Below are 24166 nucleotides of genomic sequence, written 5' to 3'. Positions count from 1 at the left end.
CTGGTAAATCTGAAAATCCAGATTCTCAATTGAGATTGACTACATAAGGTCAAATTAGTGAAGTAACTATTTCCATGTGTGACTTGTCAAATTACACTAGCATTTTGGCAAAAATGCACTATTGAAAGTAGTGATGCCTTTTCCATTACTCATTTAAACATTTTCACTAGCATTTGCTTTTCAGGGACTGCAGAGAAAAGAGGCACACCCCTACTTGGAGAATTAAAGATGGTGTTCAAGAGAGCCATACTCAAAACAAGGAATATACTTGTCTCATTAGCATTCTACAAATCCTTCTGTCTTTCCTATTTTTATCTACATTGGCCACAAACTCTTGACAGAATGCTTAGATCATAGAATCATAATATCACTCAGGTTGGAAAAGACCTTAAAGATCATTGAGTCCAACAACAACCTTACCAACCTTAAATAACAACCCTCCACTAAATCATGTCCCCGAGCACCACATCCAAATGGTTTTTAAACACTTCAAGGGATGGTGACTCAACTACCTCCCTGGCGAGCCTATTCCAGTGCTTAACACCCTTTTCTGTAAAGAAGTGTTTCCTAACGTCCAACCTAAACTTACCCTGGCGCAACTTAAGGCCATTTCCCCTCATCATGTCACCTGTCAGCAGTGAGAAGAGAGCAACCCTGCTCTCGCTGTAAGCACCTTTCAGATATTGGAAGAGAGCAGTAGGGTCTCCCCTCTGCCTCCTTTTCCCCAGACTAAACAGCCCCAGTTCCCTCAGCCTCTCTTCATAGGGCGTATTCTCCAAGCCCTTCACAAACCTTGCTGCCCTTCTTTGGACCTGCTCCAGTACCTCAACATCCTTTCTGTACTGATATACTCAAAACTGAACACAGCACTCGTGGTGAGGCCTCACCAATGCCGAGTACAAGGGCAGGATGACTTCCCTAGTCCTGCTCACCACACCATTCTTGATACAAGCCAGGGTGCCACTGGCCTTCTTGGCCACCTGGGCACACTGCCAGCTCATATTCAGCCAACTGTCCATTGGTACACCAAGGTCCCTTTCCATCAGGCAGCTTTCCAGACACTCCTCCCCAAGCCTGTAGGGTTGCCTGGGGTTATTGTGACCAAAATGCAGGACCCGACAATGGACCCTATGGAAATTCATGCCACTAACCTTGGCCCATCGATCCAGTCTATCCAGGTCCCCTTGTAGTGCCCTTCTCCCCTCTGGCAGATCAACACTTCCTCCCAGCCTGGTGTTGTCTGCATGCTTACTGAGGGTGCACTCAATCCCTTCATCAAGATCGTTAATAAAGATGTTAAATAGAAGTGGCCCCAGTACTGAGCTTTGGGAGACACCACTTGTGACCAGCTGCCAACTGGATTTCAAATCCATTGATGACAACTCTTTGGGCCCAGCCAACCAGCCAGTGCTTCACCCAGCGGAGCATGAGCAAACCATGGGCAGCCAGCTTCTCCACGAGGATGTTGTGAGGGACAGTGTCAGAGGCCTTACTGAAGTCCAGGTAGACCACATCAACAGCCTGACCCTCATCCACTAAGCGGGTCACCTTGTCATAGAATGAAATCAGGTTTGTCAGACAGGTTCTACCATTTGTAAACCCATGCTGACTGGGCCTGATCCCCTGGTTGACCTTTAATTGGTCCATGATGGTTCCCGCGATAATTTGTTCCATAACCTTCCCGGACACCGAGGTGAGACTGATAAGTCTGTAGCTACCAGGATCATCTTTCCAGCCCTTCTTGAAGATGGGCATCACATTTGCCAGTCTCCAGTCCACTGGGACATCCCTGGTTAGCCAGGGCTGCCAGAGAATGATGGAGAGTGGCTTGGCAACCGATGGATGTTAATATGCTCAGTGAGACCCAGTATGTGAACAGACAGCATTGTTTTTTGTTTTGTTTGTGTTTGGGTTTTTTTTTGTTTGTTTGTTTGTTTGATTGATTGATGGTTTTCATATCTTAAAGATGTCAAAAGGTTGTCTGTGGTAGTATTACAGGCCAGCAAGTTACCTAAGTTTGAGATCAAGGTCTCAGTGAAGAAAATTTTGACCTATCAGTGTAAAGAAATTAGAAAAATGGAGTGTGTTGATTAAGTTCCCTGTATTCAGAAAGAAGAGGTGATGCATAAAATCTATGTATCATTCTTAAATGAAGACTGAGTTAAATATAATTTTTATATATAAAGATATCATTAGAAGGGAGGTTTGTAGGTTTCCACAGCTTCTATTGGCAGCCTGTGCCAGGGCTTCACTGCCCTCTGAGTGAAGAATTTCTTCCTAACATCTAGCCTAATTCTCCCTTCTTTTAGTTTAAAGCCATTCCCCCTTTTCCTATCACTATCAGAGCATGTAAAATATTGCTCTCCTTCCCACCTGTAAGCTCCCTTCATGTACTGGAAGGCTGCAATGAGGTCTCTACAAAGCCTTCTCTTGTCCAAGTTAAACAAGCCAATTCTCTCAGTCTGTCTTCATAGGAGAGGTGCTCCAGTCCTCTGATCATCTTCATGATCATCATCTTAAACATAAATTACATCAATTACATCAAAACCTAAGCTTGCTTTGGAGTTTTTCAGATAAATTGTAAATTTCAAGTTTATTTTTGATGGCTGGCAAAGTCATCATTGATCATAATTAAGGTTTTTTTAGTATGCTCATAGTTAGTATCTCTGGCTTCTCTGAGAGTATTGCAATTCTGATTGTGACACTGTGGGCATCTGCATGCAAAGCCAAATTAGTACAAGCCGTACATGCTAGCCAGAGAACTAGCATGGCCTGTCACATTTGAGCTGTCTTTAAAATATTTTTTTCAGTGAAGGCAGAGAAAATGGGGGATAAATTGGTAAGTGTGATTTGACTTGAAGTAAACACAAATGTAAGGCATAGAGCTACCCTGTTTGTTCCAATCTTCATCATGACAGTTTAGTGAGTGAAGAAAAACTGACATTCCTTAATAGAGTTGTATTCGGTAGAGAGGAATGTGCAGTATTAAGAATATATGTGTTTGCCTGATGTTTTAGACCTTCCAACCTAAATATCCCCTGAGCCAGAATGGTGAGTGAAGAATGAACCTCTGAACGTACAGCCATGAGCATATTTCACTAGGATTACCTGTGGAAAACTTTCATTTTAGCATGCTTTCTGAAAGGGAAGGGGAGCTTCCCCATCAGTGTTTCAGCTGCATTTGGGCTTTTATCAATTAAAGTACTAAAGCACTTATCAAGGAATGACCAGTATATTCCTAATTTACAGTCTGCCTTGTTATCCTGTGATTTCTTTTTTTCTGTCAGTAACCTCAGACATTATCAAATTCAAACAAATATACAAGGATAGAGAGAGAATAAGAAAGGCCTACTAAATAAGGTCTATTATAACTCATAACAAGGTTAGAATATGCAGAACTATTACCATATTCTGCAATAGTCATTGCAGCTGCTTAGGGATCAGTATAAGACTAATAAAAGTAGATATATTTTTGCACAGCAGGTAGGGAATTTTTTTGGATTCATTGCCACAGAAGGCTGGGTTGACAGACAGCATAAGCAGATTCAGGAAGAAGTTAGAGGAATTCATGGTCAACAGTCTAAATACTGCATAGATACTAAAGAGAGCAAGAGATGCGCCCTCCAGCACCCCTGATGGGGTGATGGCAGATGCCAGAGGAGCACGGGGGGAATGGGCCACAGGCACTGGCCACACTCCCTTGCTTTCCCTAGACAGCCACTCCAGTTGTTGCTGTCAGTAGCAGCACATTGGCCTGGGTACTTGAGCACGTCTCATCTTCTTAACTCACTTCTGCCTGGCTAATGAATTGTTTAGACCAGAGTGTCTCAAAGCTTCCCAGCAGCGAAGGCAAGATTTAATTTTGTGGCTGTGACAGCATTGCTGCTTTAGGCACCATCCTCCTGGAGAGTGGTGAGATGGAGTGAGGGCTGTGCCCAGCCACCATGATGTGCTGACCATGGGCTGGCTGCCCAGGGATGGCTCTGCTGCTGCTGCTGAGCCAAAGGGGCTGACTCTGTTAATTAACAGCTTCCCCACTACTGCCAGAGTATGTACATTTGATGCTCTAACCACTCTGTGTAGGACTGCAATTGGTATATTAAGATGTGATGAAGCTCTCTGAATAATTTACATTTAAGGCTCCTTTTCCTAGTTATTTGTTATCCTCTGGGTTTTACCCTAGGACATGCCATCTAAGTTCAATTTAAATTCTAAGTTTCTTATATTTCCACTACACAGAAGTTGCTTTAACATGCCACTTATGAAGGTGATGGCTTACATTATAGCAGAAAAATTCCAGAGTTTCCACTCTTGGGATTACAGATTCACAGTAGAGTGGTACATGGGGAACAAGGAGTTTTCTTGAATATTGAACATATCTGCCTTAACAAATCAAAGCAAATCACACCGTAATGGGGTGGGACAATTCTTCTGCAACATTGTGGACATCTAGCTTCCCTGCTAATGTTAAGCAAAAAGGAGATGTGTATTTTGTGTGCATGTATATTTAGACACAATGCTTGAAAGCACATTAGGAGTAGTACTATGACAAATTTACAGTTAGGGATAAATAAGGCCCTTTACACCAATAGTTCTTAATCTTTGGTTTAAAATTCTAATTTCCTGACTAGGGAAGTGTTTGTCCCTCTGTACTTAGCACTGGTGAGACCATTCCTTTTCAAGAGAAATAAAAGGTTGAGTGTTTTTACCAAATAGAAAATAAGACACATAACACCAAGTTCCTTTCAGAAAACTTCTCTTTGTTTATATGTTGTATTATTTAAAATATACTTATGTAATTGGAGTCATTAGGACTATTCTTCTATGTAAGGCCACATTTTAACAAACTGTCTCTACTTAGGTATTTAGGTTTAATTCTTAACACTCGTATTTAATAATTAAGCAAATTAAATTTTTCTCTGGTAATACTAGCAGCTAACTAGACATTTGCTGATTTTATAAAATAATTCTACAATTCTTTTTTAATTATTATTTAGTCATAAAATTGAATACTTTTTTTAGGAAAATATAGTGTTAGATTCTGCTACCATATAAATTGCAAGTTTAGAGCTGCAGTTGACTGAAACTACTTATGTAGTGGACCCTAAAGAAAGAAATTGATACTTGGGTTAAAATTTACAAAGCTACCAGGTAGAAATAAATAAATATGAATCTTCAGGCTATGAATATATCGCTTCAATAACTAGTGTCTATGGAGTTGAGGTGCTTAATCTGTTTATGAAATAGGATTCAATAATCCAGCTTTCCATTCCTAATTATGGACCTATCTTTTTGGTTTTACTTCATGTAAATTTGGGAGTGGATTTTGTTACATACAGGTAAAGACAGCTTACAAGTAATCAATGCTTACTGCTGTCTGTTAGGCAAATCCCTTGGGCTGCAGAGCTTCTTGGGAGTTTTTGGGAAAGTGTTAAGTATCTAATATCACTGGAAGATCTATGGGAATCTATAACATTATCAGTTCCCTTCTCTACTGTGTCCTTAACTTGTTTGGAGGTTATCAGTTCTTTGCCTTTAGTTTGATTTGGGGTGACCAGGTACAGGAGGAAAGGTTTCACTGAAAGGAAATGCAGGATTTTAATTCAAATCTTACATTGCTTGTGATAATGTTTGCAATGAGCAATTATGCAAGGGAGGGATGGGTGAAGAAAAGTATGGACTTTGTCACTGTACAGCAACAGAAACAAATTTAGATTGTATGTAAGATGTGCTACTTTGTGACTGATATGCCGGGTTCAGGAAAAACACTCAGTACATTCAAGTACACTTGTGAATGTGAATAGCCTAAATAATTTAAGAATCCATTTGCAAACCACTTATATCTACCTTAGCCTGCTTGCATGATTTCTGATGCCTGTCACTGCACAGGACCACACTGCTCGTCACACAGAGAGCTGTTTTCACATTGCTTGCCAAATGTCTTACTGAACTGTGTGCCCTGAAACCTCACAAGCGCTTTTTAAAAGATTGTTGTTGTTTTTTATTTATTTATTGAGGGAGTTTTCTGATACTGTTCTGTTTCTCTTTCTGTTCCTCTTCTTTCCCTGCCTGTTCCTTCACTTTCTTTAGTAGCTTCCGTCTGTTTGGTAGGTTGTAATAAGTTCTCATTATATCCAATAACTCAAATTATCATTAGGTATTCTTTAGTGGGAGGGTATAACCCATTAGCCACTGTTTCTAATATAAGCTGTATATACATGCTTCATGTATCTGAATAAAAGTCTCACCTTGGATCCAACAGGCCAGAACCTGTATTGTGGACAAAGGATGGAGGAGAACTACCCGATCCAGAGCGAATGGTTGTCAATGGCAGAGTCCTAAGCATCAGTTTCCTAAACAAAACAGACAATGGCACATATCGATGTGAAGCAAAAAATCCAATTGGCCGAAACAGCACAGAATACGTTCTGATAGTACATGGTAAGTGCATTCTCTTTAGTTCTTTGGTGCATGTTACACATCTGTAGCATTTCGGGAAAATTGGTTGCTTACGATTGTTAATGAAAGAACAGTAGGAAAAAGCTAGAAATGTAATTGCACTTTTATTGATGCTATCCTCTAGTTGTAGTGTGTGTGTTTACTTCCTTCAACTGGATGCCTCTCTTCATAAAGTTCAAACAAAATATATTCATCAATGTTAGCATCTATAAAAATATTCTGTAGTATGTTGGGTACTGTTCTGTGAAAACTTCCCTCATGCATACTGTATAGCTAAGGTGGTTACAGAAGTATGTATGAAGGTAAAATTGGAAATACAAGGCAAAATGCGCAAGTTACAGCTTGCTACTGAGGAAATTCTGCTTTTCCATGTTAGCTGATCATCAGCATCAGACTTATTTTTATGATTAATCCTCAAAAATATGTTCTGTACTAAATTTATGGTACGTCTTCCAATGAAACTGTTAAATCGAAGGCTCCCATTAAATTACAGTTTATATATTTTCATTGTTTAATTAGGCAACAGTATGTGCCAGGTTAAAAACTAGCAGGCTTTTTATATTAATCATGAAATAGTTTGATACAACTCAGATATAGGAGAAACTATAATAAAACGTTAGCATTTAACTTTAGTACAGCTTTACAGTGCAAATCTAGCAGTCTCAAAGTATAAAATTTGTCTTATCACAGATATATATGTACTAATTCCTAGAAAATGATTGAATTTTAACCTAAGTGAATAAAGAGGTGAAAGCTCCACTATACTTTACCATGGTACTGTTTCCCCCTACTTTTTTACATGAAAGCAACTTTTTATAACTATGAGAAAAATAAAATAAAACAATCTAATACAGCTTGTAGTCTGAAAACAGGAATGGGAATTATGTAGGCTTTATTCAGCTCATAATGACTTCAGGCGTAAGAAATATATGATTCTTAGTGTTTGCAAGCTCTCAAAAATATTTTTCACTAAAGGCTTAATCTAACTATTGGTATTTGACATGAAAGTTATAATAAATGCTACTTTCAGCTTTCAGTAATGAGCTGCTTTCTTAGGGCTGTTGATGAAATGTGATTTCTCAAAAGAACTCCTTAGATTACTTTTCATTTCTCTTAAAGTTCAATATTAGTTTATGTAGCATTAATGACAGAAGTAAGGAGGAGGTCTTTACATGAGGAGCACGGAGCCTGTACTGCTGTGTGAGTATTTCTCTATTAAAGACAAACAGAAAAACTAAACCCTCTAACCTCTACTTACACTGAGTACTGCAAAAAAAAAAAAAAAAAAAAAAATTCTTTTGCATCCCAAACGTGATGGTGTATTGGTTATTGGCTGCATGCACAACGTGCACTGCTTTGAATGAGGTAATGTCTTCCTTGCTTACCAAATAACGGAAAATTCTGTCATTTGTGTTTTGTGCCCTATGTATTTGTATGATAATTTTTGAAAACATGGCCTTTGATAACAGTAGATTTTCCATCAGTGCTGACTTTGCAATATTCCCCTATCAAAGGCTAATTCACAATCTCCTATGTTTCTTTCATGTAGTGGTATGCCCCCTGTTGATCTGATTATCTTGCAACAATTTCATGGCAATCTGTAAAGTTATTCATTATCAGGAAAGCATTCTGTTTTGTGGCAACACATTAGGCATATTATCAAATTTAGCTTGAACATTGCTGACCTTTTCTGTTATGAGTACTGTCGCTTTCTTAATTGCATTTCAACAATTCTGCTGTTAGAACTGCAGAACATGTCAGGTGCTTCCTAGATTACTGTAACAATGAAAGTAATGTGACAAGAGTATGTGTTGGTATTTAGTGCTTAACAACTTACTGCATTTCTGAGTTTTTAAGTTCATTTTAAACACATAAGAGACTGACAATTATTTTATGAATTGTACCACAATTGGTCGTATAGATCAATTTAGACAGTGTCTTATCCTTTCTTTAGTTCATCGGATTCCTGAATGTCCCTAGTGGAACCTAATCCTCTCAGAACTATTCATTATTATCATTCTTGCTCTCTCTCCTTCTCTCTGTTTTTCTGCTAGCAAAACTACTTTTGGCATTTTCTGAGATGCATTCTTCTTTTTAATACAGGATGTATTTTCTCTGTATCTTCCAAAATATATCTGGAAGCATCCTTTGATTTGCCATCACTTTCCCTGTGCCTGACTTGTAACTTTTTGGACCTTCTCTTTCTGATACAGCTGATGTATCACATAAACATGCCTTGTTACCTTGTGTCTTTGGTGTCTAATACAGGTACATGCCAGACATAAGGGGAGGAATATTTATAAAGATGTAGGAGAGGAGGGGAAAGAAATCTGTATGTAGACAAAATCTCTCTTCATAAACAATTGTTTGACGTTGCAAATCAAGGAAGTAAGGTCTAGGAAAAGAGACCTACCAAATCTATATGGAGTAAGGCATAAATGAGTGCTAGTAGCCCACTGTCATTTATGGAGCCTCTGAAAGTCCAACGCCACAGTGTTAAACAACTAACAGATTTTCTAGTATAATCTTCAGTCCAGAGGACGTACAGTGATGGAGAGAAAGAATGATAATCACTTCTTCTCCAAGTTTAGGCAAATACTGTGGCTGATTCAGTTTTGCCAGGAAAGCTGGTGTGAGAAGGCAGGGGACGTCAATGACTCTACAGGGTCAGAGAAGTGTAATCTGATTCACAACTTTTTTTTTTTTTTTTTTTCATCCATATTGTGATTCCATCTACATTTTTTTTGCACTTCTACAGCTTTTCTTTCTTCTGTTCATTAAGAGTTCAGAAGTTCCATATGGCTTCTATTTCTTTTTTACTTCTATTTATTTCCTCTCAGTAAGACTCTGTCCACTAATTCCCTCAATTCCTGAAGTTATCTTCCTAACTCAGAACAGATTTAGACAGCTCTATGTGGATAGAAACTTACCTAAAAATGAAAGATGTCATTTATCATAATTAGAGATAAGGAGTAAGGAAAGTTTATGTATATATTAATTGTATGAACCAAGAAAAGAGCGTCTCGTGCCTTTGCCAACCTAGTCAAAATATTATAGAGAAAAGTAATATTATTTCCACCGCAAATGAAAATGATGTAATAGTATTTTGATGTTAAGTGATGGCAGTGGAAATGCATATTCCTATAAGCAGATAAATGGCAATGTATAATGTAAATACCATCTGATAACATAAGAAAATCTTTTTTAGATTTGTATTGTAATTAAAGAAATCAAAGAAAGTGAATGCATTTAAATCAGGTAAAAGGCACTGACTATTAAACATACTCATGCTGCTTTGCTGAATCAATACAGATGCTACTTTTATTTTTCTTAACTTCAGTTATTAATAATAAATGTCAAGAAAATGTCAAGGTGGGCACAAAGTCAGAGTTTATAGGCAGCAGTGCAAAGGCAAGACGTAGTATGCTCAAACATTTGTCTCTTGCAGTAACAAAGGCACATGCTTTAATGCCTGTAGCTGTTGTCATTTCTGTATTCTAATTGGTAATCTTAGTGCTTTAGAAGTGTGCATTCTGGTTAGATATATTACATCCTTCCTTTGGTAATAGGCTGTCGGCAATTTTCACTCTCTTTTAATTTATTAAGAATTTGTGTTTACCTTTGCCCAAATACTAGTCATTAATCACCAGAAAACAGAGCTAACTTTGAAACTCTCAAACTCATGGTGCTCAGCTCAAAAACACAGATTCTTCTGGCAAAGTTAAGGTAATATCTGCAGTGATATAGATAGAGTTGAGAGAGGATGTGGTCCATCGTGATCAAACTGAAGAAACAGCTGCTGTGTATGTAACTTGTGACCTCTGGATGTCACTACTGAAAGCCCTGTTCAGCATTGTAGTGAGTAGGTGGCAGAAGTCCACATCACTGAGGGATATTCTTAATGGAAGGGGCAGCATTTGATAACTGACAGACCTGTTTGAAATAAACTACCCAAGTGAAATGTCCCGATTTATTAATTTAAAGCCATGTGCTCAATTAAGAGAAATACTCAGAGCAATAATGTGACATACATCAATGGTCTACCAAAGAAATATACTAATTGACACAAATAAGCTTCTGTGGATGGTCAATTTATACATAGTAGAAAGAGACTGAGCCAGGAACTCAATATTTCTGCAGAATGAGAAGTGGCTTAGCATATTCCCTTGACTTCAGCCTCTAATTTTTTTATTATTATTATTACTATTTTTTGGTGGACAAAATATTTTTCTGCAAATAAAGGCAACTGAGTGACTGAGTTATATACTTGCTAATATTTTGAAACATAATTTTCAACATAAAATCTCCTACAATATGCTGAACTAAAGGTTCCCCTCCACTTCTCCTCTGGACTATGAGCATTTGTCTTTCATGTGCATGTCCAGTCCCATTTCAAAACATTTATCATCCTGGCTTTTTACAGTAACTTGTGGCAACAAGTTTCTAAATTGAATTATGGCCTTTGACAGAAAAGTATTCTCTTTTATTTGTTTAAACCTGTTGGCTGAGCTCTTCATCTCTTAACTTTCCAATCTGCTTGACATCTTTTGCTGTTTGTGCTGTAAGTATTGAAAATGTGACTATGATGGCTGATCATGTTTGCATTCTGATGGTGTTTTCTCATCTCTCTTACCACCAACCTCCATAATTTTCTTCAAATCCCAGTACACTTCCTGTTATAAAGTATCCCACCTGGGCAACTGGCTCATATCCCATTCTAAGTCGCACAGCTATTCTTATTACTGTAATATTCCTATTTCCAACTTCATTTTGCCATTTTCCAGTTGAATTGCTGCATTTCAGCTAAAATGACTTTTATTTTCATGTCACTTCCCTTCACTAGATTCTCAAATATTTCCACTTCACTGTCAATATCTCAATAATTTTCATCTTAGACTACTTGCATTCAGATTCCTTTCTCTTTTATCCAGACTCTCCTTCTTTCATGGTTGCTTTCTCAACTTTTTATTCATTTTTATTCTAGTAGCAAACCTCTTTGACTGACTATTCTTCATATCTGGAAGACATCTATGTCAAAGTTGCACCAGCCATGTCAGATCATTTTTTTTTTACCTCTACTTCCACATCCAACTCCTACATCCACATGTTTACTACAGAAATTCATGTTATGAGTCCACCAATAGTTACAGCACTTTGAACTTGTTTTTTTTTCTGCAAGTTTCCTTTCGGATTAGTAAAAACTGGAATCCAAAACACATCTGAAATCAAACTCCTTTACATCTATCTGCTCTAAACTCCTTTGTCTTTTGCCCACTATTTTTACATACATTACATACATTTTACATACATACATTGCCCAATGTCTATTACATTTTATTTCTATTTTGAAGTTCTCATATAAGCTCCTTCCTTTATTTACATAACTCAGTTGTGCACGTCTCTCACTCTATGGAAGTAAACTCTGAGTCTGAAATAATTTGGGGTATGTCTGAGAAGGTATGACTTTTTTTTTCCTTTTCTTTGAAAACTGAAGATGTCAGATAGGCCATAGGTCTCCTGGGTTGCAAATATTTTCACTACAAGCCTCTGATAAATCTTGTAGACTGTTTTGGACACCTTTTTCTCATAAACATGTTTAAAAAAAAAATAGATTTTAAAAATTCAGTGCATAGTAGAGAGAAGTGGAAAGGACAGAAATGAATGGGAGACATCCATATGGAACAGCAGGCTCAACAGTAAACTAGTTGTTCTCCACTTTGGTGTGAAGATTGTAGACACTGAGGAAGCTGGACAATTTCTAAAGTTGCTTTCTTTATGGTTCCTGAGATGAAACATCTCACTTACAGAAACATTTCAGAGAAGAGACTTTCCTTGCCTGTGGGAAAATCCTACCCTTTGACTGAACAAAGCTTGTGCTTCTGAAAAGAGAATTGAGCAGACTTGTGATGTAATGGAGCAATAATAGCCTGTAAAGCTACAATAGAGAGTGTTTTTACTAAAAACTAACTTTTCTCCCACAGCAATCAAGGCATATCAAGAAAATGGGTCTCAAAAGACCACTTAAGACTTCATTTGAAATTCTGTGCATGTGAATGTCTATACTTTTTAGTTTTGAGATTTTTTATCTTCGTGAATGAAAAGAAAGTGGGTGTCTCAGTTCTGATTCCTTAAAACAGAGGTGAAAAGAACAGTCCTTCCTATTTCCATTTTTTAAAAAGTACAAATAAAATAAATACGACTCACTGACAGAGGAATTTGAGCTTTCAGAAGAAAAATAAGCAAGGGGGTGCTCTTGAAGACTTCTTTCATCTCAAAAATGTAAATAAGAGTTGATAGTCCCACGTTAGCCTTCTTTTCCCCCAAACTGTCTTCAGTTTTTCTCAGTTTCTGTGCAAAAGCTGAGGCATAGAGGGATTAGACTGCATTGTGGCAATCCTGAGAAAGTAACTCAATAAGAATCCCCTGCTAAAGGTAGCAGCACTGAGGTAATTTTATTCATGTGATATTCTGCAAAGTGTAGCCCTTCAAATTGTGTTGAACCATTTTTATTTTTGTATGTACATCAACATTCCAAAGTGACAGCATCATATTGAGTCAGCATAGCAATGTTAAAATTAACTTCTCCAAATGGCTTTTAGCAGTGCTAAAGCAGGTGGCTTGGTCCTATAGGAATGTTTTTTTTTTGAATGCTGAGCAATCAGATGAATTAAGAAATCTTTGTGTAATATAGGTTTTATTATTGGACTTAAGAAGTGTAATGTTTATTTGATGTTTTTAGGTATGAGAAGTCTGTCAAGAAACTCATGGTGAAATTGTTGGCTTAATTTTATGGATGAATTGGCCAGCTATTATCCCTGAACACTCACAAGGCAGCTACTTTGAAATTGCTTTTTGTTGATAAATACTTGCACAGTAGGGTCTATAGTTGAGCTGTTTGAACTGATATTTCTTCATTTATAGTGACTTCAGAAAAATAAGATACAATTTTTCTTTTCTTTCAGATAAGCTCAAAATTATTTTGTAAAGGTCAATAAAATAACATTCCCAAGCACAGCAATGCTTTTGGAGAACCTGTTTAACACTTCTACAGTTTTACACTAAAATATTGGTTTTGACTAAAGAAAAGTTTAAAAATAGTATTTTTTTGTTAGATAACATGATTTCTTTTTGAATGGAATACTTACAGAAATTGCTGAATCCAAAGTATTTCACTTTACATAAATCAAATTTGTTCTGCTTTTTTGTTTTTCCTTTTTTTTTTTCTCTTCAGCACTAACTACCTATTAAAACACATATAGCTCATCCCTATTTGAATATCAAGTTATCAATGTGCTTGATCTAATAAACTGTAGGTTTGGATCATGTCTTTAATAATACACAGTACCTGAAGAAATTTAATTTTCTATGTACATGTGTAATTGGCTAATGTGGTAGTTCTTGATTTGGACTCCCTCTGTGATTTCTGAAAAGGAAAATATTACATACAAGTTTTGAATGGTAATGAGGATTCCTCTCCACACACAATATGAACAGAATTAATTATTTGGTTGCTTGTATATGGGTAGAGAATCTACACTGAAGTACTTGTTTAACTCGCATGCTAGATATAGTACTGTTGCTGTTTCAAACAGAACTCTTAAATAATCTTTATTGGAGTGTACTTCTCAAATAGTATTGTGAAGTTTATTATCATTTTGATTTGCTTCAGTATCATGGATTGCTCTCAATTTTTTCTGGATTTCAAGATTTGCTATTGTCTGCTCTAACATTCTTGAACTTTACTTCAGTCAAGATTTTGGGGTGATAGGTTAGACTGCACATACCATATCTATGGGTGTCGTATGCTGGCTTCATGAAGAAAATAAGACTGTTAGCAGAATAATTTCATTTGAGTCTTATGACAGAGTTGAAGTCAAACAGTTGTTAATGATTTTCTGTTTACAGCAAGATCATTTAGTATTCACAGAAAAGCCAAACCATCTATGACAACAGCAAAAAACAAAACAAAACAAACAAACAAACAAAAAACACATAATGAAATTCTTGAACTTTGCAATTTTCAAACTGTCATTTTTCTCGTACTACTGTGTGCCACGTGGAATGCAGATAATGGTCTTTTTTCTCTCATTCTGATGTGGTGCTTCTAGAATTTACCTTTCTTTTGAGAAGAGGTTGCTCATCATTTAGCTTAATTTGAGAAGAGAAATGAAATGGTATATAGTGATAATACTTTAAATATCAGTTGGTGATGATAGCCTGGTGATACATCAGTACCTTGTGTTCTAAGTGAGATTATAAAGTTTGGGAAAGTAACACAAGTCAGCTCTGAGCAAAGGGAGACAGATATAATTGCTTAAGGGAAATTGCTCATAGCATCCTGCATCTTTACCTTACCGCTGAAGGGAGTTGAGAGAAACTTCTGTTAAAACGTTGCATTTTTGCTAGAGACCCATGAGAATTTCAGTATCTCAGGTCTTTTATCAAATATGAAGGACAGACGATCAGACAAAAGTAAACAGTCTGGAATTTGCTTATCTCAAACCATTAATATTTCTAACATCTTTAGTTTTCTACTATTAATTATTTGTTCTGATTATTATACTTTTGCTATTCATAATTTCAATAATTAACAAATTATTTTTCTGTACTTGACCTGACATTGCTATATGAATAAATAAAAATTGTAAAAAAAAAATCTGTATGAAGAAAAAAATATTCAATTCATATTTCCATCAGTATTCCATTGCTATTTTTCTCTGAATAAATAAGTTGGTTATTTTCCCTTTGTTTTCAGTATCCTTCCAGCTAAAAGACTGATCAAACTGACAAGGAAGTGAAATTTTCCTGGATAAAATTTCAGACTCCTTATAACATCTTTCTTCACAGCTTAACTTCAGTTTTAATTTGTGGTGGGACAGAAATAGCTTTACTCCATCCCCCAAAAAGGAAAATTCTAGCCTGAAATCATGAACTATTTTTTCTAGCTCTTCGTTCTTGAATTCTTGACCTAACAGCATTTTTTTTTCTTTGCTTTCTAATTATGTTTATATTAATTTATTGCTAAATCATGACATAGACTTTCTACATTGAATCTTCATCTGCCTTGCTATGGTTACTGTGAATTGCTTTGACCTTTTCCCCAAGGATTCACCACATTTTTCACAGCTTTCAAGAAAGTGTGTTGCATTTATCTTTCTGTATGACTCACACAGAAAGTGGAAGAGACACAAAGAGTAGGCAGGAAAGTAGTAAGGGTATATGTCAAAACCCTATTTCTATTTCTCAGGCAATAGAAATAAGTATATTGCTTGCAAGTATGAATGCATACCTTCCCAAAGCTGATAATGTTGGTTGGAACATCCAGTGCTGTCTGAGGATTTCCTGCAATAACGTGACTTCTTGTAAGATGCCGTTGTTACCTTACAAGAATAAAGAAAGATTTAAACACCTTTTGGTGAAACTTACAGGCAAGTATCTGTGAACAGATCTCTAGATATCTGCTACTTCTAATGGAATTTGTGCTATGATGTTAGATAATCTGTCATTTGTAGAAAGAATGGCCCCAAAATTTTTCAGTCTAGGTCATTTTTCTTTTATTAGAAGGTTTGGAGGTAGAAGAATTAACGATTTTATTTCTTTTTTCTTTATCTACTTTATATTCTAGCCTGCATTTCCTTTACCTTTCCTTCACCTGTATCCACAAAACTTATTTATTCCCCAAATACACCCTTGAAGAAAAACCTTACTTTTGCTTGGTAACTTCATGCCTGAAGAGGGTATGTCTTTCAGTTGAAACTACTCACATTCTCACAGCAAGTGAAGAGGAAACCAAACCAAAGGAGAGGAGGAAGGACAGGAAAAGAACTTGGCAGGGTAAACTCTTTCTTTTCTTTAGATATTTCTGTGGGTCATAGCAGTAGTAGATTGATTTCTCCCTCCATGGTTTCTGTTGGTTGTTTTTTTTTTTCATTTCCTCACATTTCTTAATCCTTGATGGTTAGAAAGCAAGGAGAAACAAGGCTAACACATTGCACATTTACTGCTTGAATGAGGAGAGCTCTGGATGGCTTTCACCATTCACGAGCAGGAATTGAGATCTCTAATCTCTTTACATTGATTTCTAAGTCTTTTTTTTTTTTTTTTTTAATAAGTAAGGGGATATGACCAGTTTTTCTTTATAACAAATTTCCACTGGAATAGAAGCATGAAACTGTCTTATTTGATGACTTGTTAGTAAAGGTACCAAATAACCTGCCTACATCAATGAAAGCTGTATAATTACAATAAGAGCAAGTCCTGACTGTATTGCGTGTCCCAGCTTTCATTGTGGTGAAGCCAGCATCATGAGAGAATTCAACTAAATGAATAACACTCTTTCAGAAAAAAAAAAAAAAAAAAAGAGCGTAAGGATTGACAACTAAAAAGATAAGACCTTTTTCTTTCAGGTAGTGCATTATGGTAATAAGAATGTGAGAAATAAGTTTACTAATCAAAAACAGTGCAAAGAAGTGAAGTAAGCTATATTTTTGTTCCAAACATACCATTAACTTCCCCAAGCTGATTTTCAATGAGATATAGCTATCATACTGTGACAAAGCATTTCAGATTAGTGTTGGACCCCTCTGATTTTTGAAATAAAGTAATTTAAAATAAATAGCATTCTATCTGATGTCTTTTTACTAACCTTAAAATTATTGCAGCGAGTTTTCTGTTGTTTAAGCAATTTCAGTGAATTGTCTGGAGTTTCTCCGAGAAGTGAAAGCAGCAACCATAATAAAATAGAGATCGGCAATCTATTTACCTCCATTTAGTCTCAACACTTGACTCCCTATGAGGGAAATGTTAGAAAATTCTCCTTGACCTCTTTTTTTCTTCCTAGTGCCATTCTGCCTGAGTTTTTTGATATTTTTTTTTTGTACAGAAATAGCCAAGTGTCATTCTGAGAGAAAGCTGTCATCTTTGTTCAAAGCTGCTGGTGTCTGAATTTGTGTTGTATATTAGCTTTTCTTTATAGATTTTCAGGGGAGAGATGCTTGTATATTATTTCATTTAATTTTGAATACTTCTTTTTCACAGCTTGGGGAAACAAGGAAATATTGCTTGTCTATTTACTTTAAAAGAATAAAAATGTAATTATGCATTTAATATTGCAGTGGCAATGTGCCTAGAATATCACTCTAGTAATGATAGATTGCTGTGCTACTGGGACAAATCAAACTGGTGGTTGGTGACTTTTGTGTTAACAGTTCATCTTGATGTAGTGAAATTGGCTCTTAAGGTGTAAGGACAGTTGCAATTTTAAGAGGCTTTATTTCTTTTCTCCTTTTGAATGAGTTTGTTTCAGTAGCAAATCACAGTGGGACTGAGGAGATCCATTCTGACTTTCATAATCATGACCATAAAACTGTGATTAAATATTCTATGTAATAATTCTGTATTCATTTCCCTAGCTGTGGAGTGAGAATGATGCTACCTCCTTTTCCCTAACTTTTTTCTCTTATATCTAAATAAGGATTCTACAGAAACTCAAGGCAGAGATCCATTCTTTAGTGTGTATATATTTGTTTATGAAGAGTTATGAACAATATCAGGATGCATCTATATGCACTTTTATAAGTATTGCTACTTCTTTTGAGTCTGCAGACTTGAACAGTTCTTGAAAACTGTTCTTTTTGTTTAGAATATCAAATTACAAAACTCTTTTCCTCAGCTTACTCCAAGTTCTGCTGATTTTACTTAAGTTATTTCAGGTTAACTGCTCAAGCTTCACTATTGTTCTCAGTGCATTATTTGTAACTATTTTAATTAGAAAGATGAGCTTTTATTCAAGATAGAATAGCTCCCTTAACTAAAATAATAAGCTTTTATTAATATTGCCACTATAAAATGTGAAATATTTTTTTTCATAGCTGGCAAAATGTAATTTGGGAAAGAGTAGTTCTTTCAGAGTATACATTTGGAGTAATCTAAAATATTGTATTTGTGTGACTCCAGAACATGGGAGATTAATTTTTCTGTGGCATACTTGTCTTGATATGTCTTCAGAGGTACACTTTATGCTAATAACAATTAATAAAGTAAAAATAATAAAGTAGAGCACTTGAAAACAAATTCTCCAATATTGAAGATTTCACCCACTTAAGAGTTTAGATTTTCCTTGTGTTAAGGTAATCTTCAACATCTACTCATCAGAACAAGTAGTTATCTTGTCAAATGTATCATTTTATATTCTCTGTATATTACCTGGATTTAGCACAGGTAGGAATTAAGAAATACCACATTACAACCTATTTGCTTTCTCTGGTAAAAAAGATGTAATTCATACAAGCCGCCCCACCAAAAGTGAACAGCAATAGCTAGATATGTAGCTAGATATATTATGAGATACTGCATTGTGTCACCTTTCATTCTTCTATGTCAGAAAGAGCAAGAATGGTCAGCTATTCAGATGGCTAGAATCATGGCAAACAATGACAGTGATGGACAATTAATTGAGAGTACAGCAATGCATACCTTCCTTTGCAAATTTCTTCTTTAAGAGGGAGCTTCAGCTAGAGTTTCTGCTGATGGCAATTTCGTTGGAATGATATGGGAAGCAAAATGATCTCTACAGTAAGAACTAAGGACTTCAAAAGGGCTTCATTTTAAATGTTGCCAGTCACTAGCACAATACTTAAATATTCATGTTAGATGCTTTCCTGTGGTTTATTATTCGTGTGCTACCTATGTGCAACTGTGAGTGTAACATACTATACTTTGCTTTCCAGATGACAAAACCATGTTTATAGCAACATCTGTGCTGTGCATAAAGGTCATGTCTTACTAGCCAGATATTTTTTTTTTCTTTTTTTTTTAAATATGAAATGCTGTCTCAGAGCTGTCCTGTGCTCCCCAGGAAGAGCAGTGGAAGAAAGCTGCTGTCCAGGCTCTCCAAGTTGTTCTCTGACAAGGGTGGCACTCACTGGCTGAGTGGAGTGCCCACAGGCTTTCTGGGATTGTCACAGGGACTTCATTCTCCACAGCACTGTGTGGAATATACATCTCAAGCTTTAACTCTTGCACACTTACTTCTGTCAGGGGCAGTGCAGGCAGGGACAAGAACCAGGTCAGCAGCTTGTGAGGACACAGCATGTACAGCATGTGGTGACAGCAGACCCGAGCTGGACATCTTCACATGGGGGTAGAGGGAAGTCATAGAGCTGACCACTGCCCTCAGGCATAAGAACTTCTTATCGCCTTCCATGTCCTTCCTACCATATTAAGGCACTTTCCTCCCATTACTTCTTTCTTGTCACCTGCTTGAGAGTCCTGGCTCCTTGTTTTCTGACAGTTATGGCAAATAAAGACAGTTAACATTCACTTCATAGTTCAATGTCAGCTTCCTACTAATCCTTATTTTCTTATATTTATCATGCTTTTAGTTTTGTCATAAGCTCTTCTGGTCTGTACATGTGTCTTAAAACATGCCATGATGTGATATAAGATCATCATACTAAAGGATGAACTTTTAAGCAATTTTAGGTGATACCATGCTGCCGATACTGAGTATTAACATTGAAGTGGATTTGGTTCTTTGCCTTCTCTTCTTCTATTCCTAATTTTCTGAGGATAAAATTTGGACAATTTATTTACTTGACTCTTGAAAAGGAAGAAGTCGTTATCTTCTTTTAAATACATTGTTGTCCCTCATTTGGTACTGAAATATATTGCTTTCAGAATAGGAAAAAAACTGTTGACGTTTCTACAAGAAGATAGAGAATTCTCATTGAATTGAAACTCACTCTGGTATCTTTTAACATTCAATTTTCTTCCTTTGTCTTACTGGGCAACCAAAGTATATTAAATCAAACCCTAATGAGCTCCCACATTTTCCAACATTTAATATGACCTACAGGCCCATTAAATATCTCAGAATAATGGTGCTATGTGAATTTATTTTCTATCCTTCCAAAGCTGCCTGGCCATTTTAGCCCAGCTGTGTATCTTGCATTATGAACTCATCCACCACTAGTCTCTAGTTGTTTTAGCTAGGGATCTAGATCTACATGAGGCTTTTATTAAAAGGTTTTGGATATTTTTTAATGACATCTGATTTGCTAGCAAAAATGTCAAGCACATAATTGCCATTTCAGAGTTTCATAAATCTGAATCAATTAGTAAAGAGAACCCCTTGACCTCATGTCTGCAAGGCTTCATGATCATTTAGTCTAAAGTGCTAAGGAGATATTGGCACATGATATTCCAGCTGAATGATCCCTTTGTTCAATCCCATTTTCTGAGAGCAACTCTAAATGCAGCTCCCTTTGAATTTAAAACCTTGTTAAATTATTTAGTACTACATACCACAGACTGATTAAATTTTGTGCAGAGTAGTGAGGTTGTTTCCCAGGTAGGTCATCACTCAGTTCAGTTTAGCACTTAAAATTTCTTTCACTCTTAGTAAAACTACAGCACAGGCTGTCCATCATTATCAGACTGTCCTTTAATTTTTCTGTCAGACTTTGTCAAGCTTGAAACAAAAACCTTTACATTTTTTTTTTTTTCAACTGCAGCCATTGTTGTCTGAACTGTGCTCAGTCATTTCAGTTTATCGGTTTGTTTGTTTTTTTACCAAACAAGTAAAATATTCTCAATAGGTCTGTGTGTCATGTAAGCCTATTGAACCAAACAGAACTATTTCTCATTTATTTGGAAATGGAGAGTAAAAGTGCTTAGGGCCAAATCTGCAGTGAGAGTAAAGCATCCAGGCTCCTTGCTCTTAAATGGGTGAATGTCATCTGTTAGATTAACAAGAGAGCAGCATCAATACAAGAGAAAATGAGAGGCAAGCATGAAATTATGATTGGGCAGGTTTGGACAGTGTTTTCAACTAGTCTTATACAGCACTATTCTGCCACTCATAAGAAGGCTGGATTTATGACTCTCCTAAAGAGCAGCGTCCTGAACAAGCCAAGCAGTACAATCTCCTTTCTTCACTCTTTGTACACAATCCGATGTCAGATTACCTGCTGTCTGCCTTCATCTTGGCCCTGCTAGTGTGTCTTAAAGTCATGCTAACATACTGTAGCATTCCATGAAGAACACCCTTAAAACCTTCTCCCTGCTTCTCTCTGCCTCCACTGAACCATTTTTTCATTCAAAATCCAGTTCCAGTCTCATGTGTAACCTGTGGGAGCATTCCTGAGAAAGTGTTGAGTATAGAGTACATTATTCTCTTCTGCATGATATCTAATCTCTTTTCTGTTTCCACAAACCTTTATGGAAACAATTAGTTTTCAGTGAATTGTTTGTATTTCAGAGATAGCAAGGTGATGAATACCATGTTTATTACATTGCTGAATTTTTGATAGAGTATGTTACACTAAACATTCCTTATAGTAGTGAGATTTCTAAACTAGCAGTGGCAATTATTGTTTGATTTCTATATCTAATGCGGCTCTTCTGTCCTCTTTGGCTCCCCATCTGCAAAATATGGCTATTTTCTGCTTCACAGGAAGATGAGGATTAATACTTTAGTATTATGGAAACAGCAATCTGGTGCATTGCTTTGGGTATGGCCACCTGAATTAAAAAGTTCCAGTCTACATGGTCTCATGGTCATAGCAATCCTCAGTATTTAGGGGCGTGAAAGTCATAAACAAAAAATTGTTTTTGGCTGAACATTCAGTACAACCAGATTCAGAAACTGCAAGGCCAGAAAATAGAATTAAATATCTCTGCAACGCACATTTGCTGGACTGAAGTTTGCAAATCCATGTTATTGAGATACTTCTTGGTGGAGAGCTCAAGGAGAGATCAAAGCTATGTAGCCCTTTTGATAGTATGTTTGTCAGTAACTGCTAAAGAGAAAGATGTGGGTAACCCAGGGATCTGCTCCAGTAGTTGCATGTTAAGTGTGCCCCGAAGTTAAAACACTGCCAAAAAAAAGTTGTATAGAACTAGAAATAGTCAAATTGTAATACCTTTATTTATTTATTTTTTCCCTGACATTTAAATGGACATTTAAAATACTGATGGAGATTCATATGCTTTAAACAGAAGCCTGTGCTCTGTGTTTTATATGACTTTTGTTTATATATATAATGTTACAGTTTATATTTGCAGTCTGATTTTTGGAGCTACCAAACTCACTTACTTCCCACATCTTCACTAAACTAGAAGAAAATGAAAGCTGTTGCAGATTATTATTCTTTCTTTTGAGGCCCATGTTCTGCATTGTCTTATGTAAGAAACAAACAAGCAAAAAACCAAACAAACAGCAACAACAAAAAACACATTTTCAAGGTAAAGACATTAAGGTTTTCTCAGGAACCCATAAATCTTCCTGGAAAAACTGAGAAAGAGCCTTTCTGTCACAAAGACTCAGTAGGACTGGTAGGCTAAATAAGGAAATTACACAAATGTGGCACTCAAGTGTTATTTAGATTGCTAATCTTCACCTAGGCTTAGGTTGCCCCAAATAGATTTTAAGGATAAAATGTGATGCAAGAGTTCCAAAATCTGTTGATGGTAAGGCAGTTAGCTATTTTGCCACTTTGCGCATGTTTTCCCATGACACACTCATCATTAAAAGATAGATTCCATTAAACTTAAATTTCTTTGGGCAAACTAATTTCTGCGTAAGTTCTTGTTACTCTTGGTGTGATCAGAAAAGTTGAACCTACTGTGTCTGTATTAAAATACTTGTATCTTCTAGTTCTTGTTTACCAGTCTCAGTTTCCTACATAGATTTTCTTTTAATATAATAAATCTTGCTGGAAATATTTCAATTAGAATAGATACTGGAAAACAGTGAGCTTCTAAATTCACCAAGGACTCATGTAATCTGGTATGTGGCAAACTGGGTAGACAGTGTGTTCATAGAACAAAAAAAAACTGTGTCATAAAACTGCAATTTGTCACTTGCAGTTTACTTGCTATTGCATAGTATTAAGTAAATAACATATTTAAGAAAGATAATTGTGGGAAATACGTCATATTAATTAGCTTTTATGCACAAGGCTGATTTGTAAAGCTTTTCTACTAAACAAGGTCTTATTATCTGTATGAAGGAGGTATTTATGTTTCTGTGTTCGATTTCATTTTTAACAGATACTTATCTAAGGAGTTTCCCTTTATGAAAAGAAATTGCATAGATCAGCACATGTGACATGCATCTTTTTTAAAATGTTAATTTATTTCTAATGATTGTTCAACTCCATTCTGTTTAATTATTGTGGTTCTCACATTCCAGGTAGTGTGGCCATTCTTCCTGATGATTAATGTGGCTACACTGCCTTTTTTGAAAAACCTGTTTTAATTTTTTCTGGCTTCTAATATTTCATACTGCAAAACAGATGTACATATCAGTGTACAGCAGACAAAGGAGAGATCCTGTGCCATTTTCTGAAGGTTTCCAAGAGGGAAATCCCACAGGTATAGGTTCTGGAGGGGATAATGCTGGTGTTCATCCAAACCAGTACAGTATAGAATAATAATACAGGTGATTCATAGATATTAACTGACAAGGAAACTTTTTAAGTGGAAAAGTAATCTGTCATCCATCATGAAAATAAGGCAAACATTATAATTTGGAGTTTTAAGGGAATAATTATGCTATGCTAACTCACAAACCCTGTCTCTGAAATGTCTTCTGTTGGGCCCAGTACTGTAAAGGACTCAGTTGCTTTAGCTTCCATTGATTTTAGTCAGAATTGATGGTACTTAGACACAATTGCATTTCCTTCCACAGCAAGGGAAGATAGAT

The 24166-nt window shown here is 36.3% G+C and overlaps 1 protein-coding gene across 4 annotated transcripts in view; it reads left to right on the top strand.

The window, feature by feature from the left end:
• The window catches only part of CADM2 (cell adhesion molecule 2), a 655431-nt gene that overhangs the window by 576547 nt on the left and 54718 nt on the right, over positions 1-24166 (top strand). For all 4 annotated transcript variants that reach the window (XM_040651269.2, XM_025144700.3, XM_015298395.4 and 1 more), the window contains one exon: positions 6263-6441. In XM_040651269.2, the coding sequence (XP_040507203.1) occupies positions 6263-6441 (179 nt within the window). The remainder of the gene's footprint in view (positions 1-6262; positions 6442-24166) is intronic.

Source organism: Gallus gallus, chromosome 1, assembly GCF_016699485.2.
Source record: "Gallus gallus isolate bGalGal1 chromosome 1, bGalGal1.mat.broiler.GRCg7b, whole genome shotgun sequence".
NCBI classification, from domain to species: domain Eukaryota; kingdom Metazoa; phylum Chordata; class Aves; order Galliformes; family Phasianidae; genus Gallus; species Gallus gallus.
The sequence above is the reverse complement of the archived record's forward strand: the minus strand, read 5'-3'. Positions and strand labels throughout refer to the sequence as shown.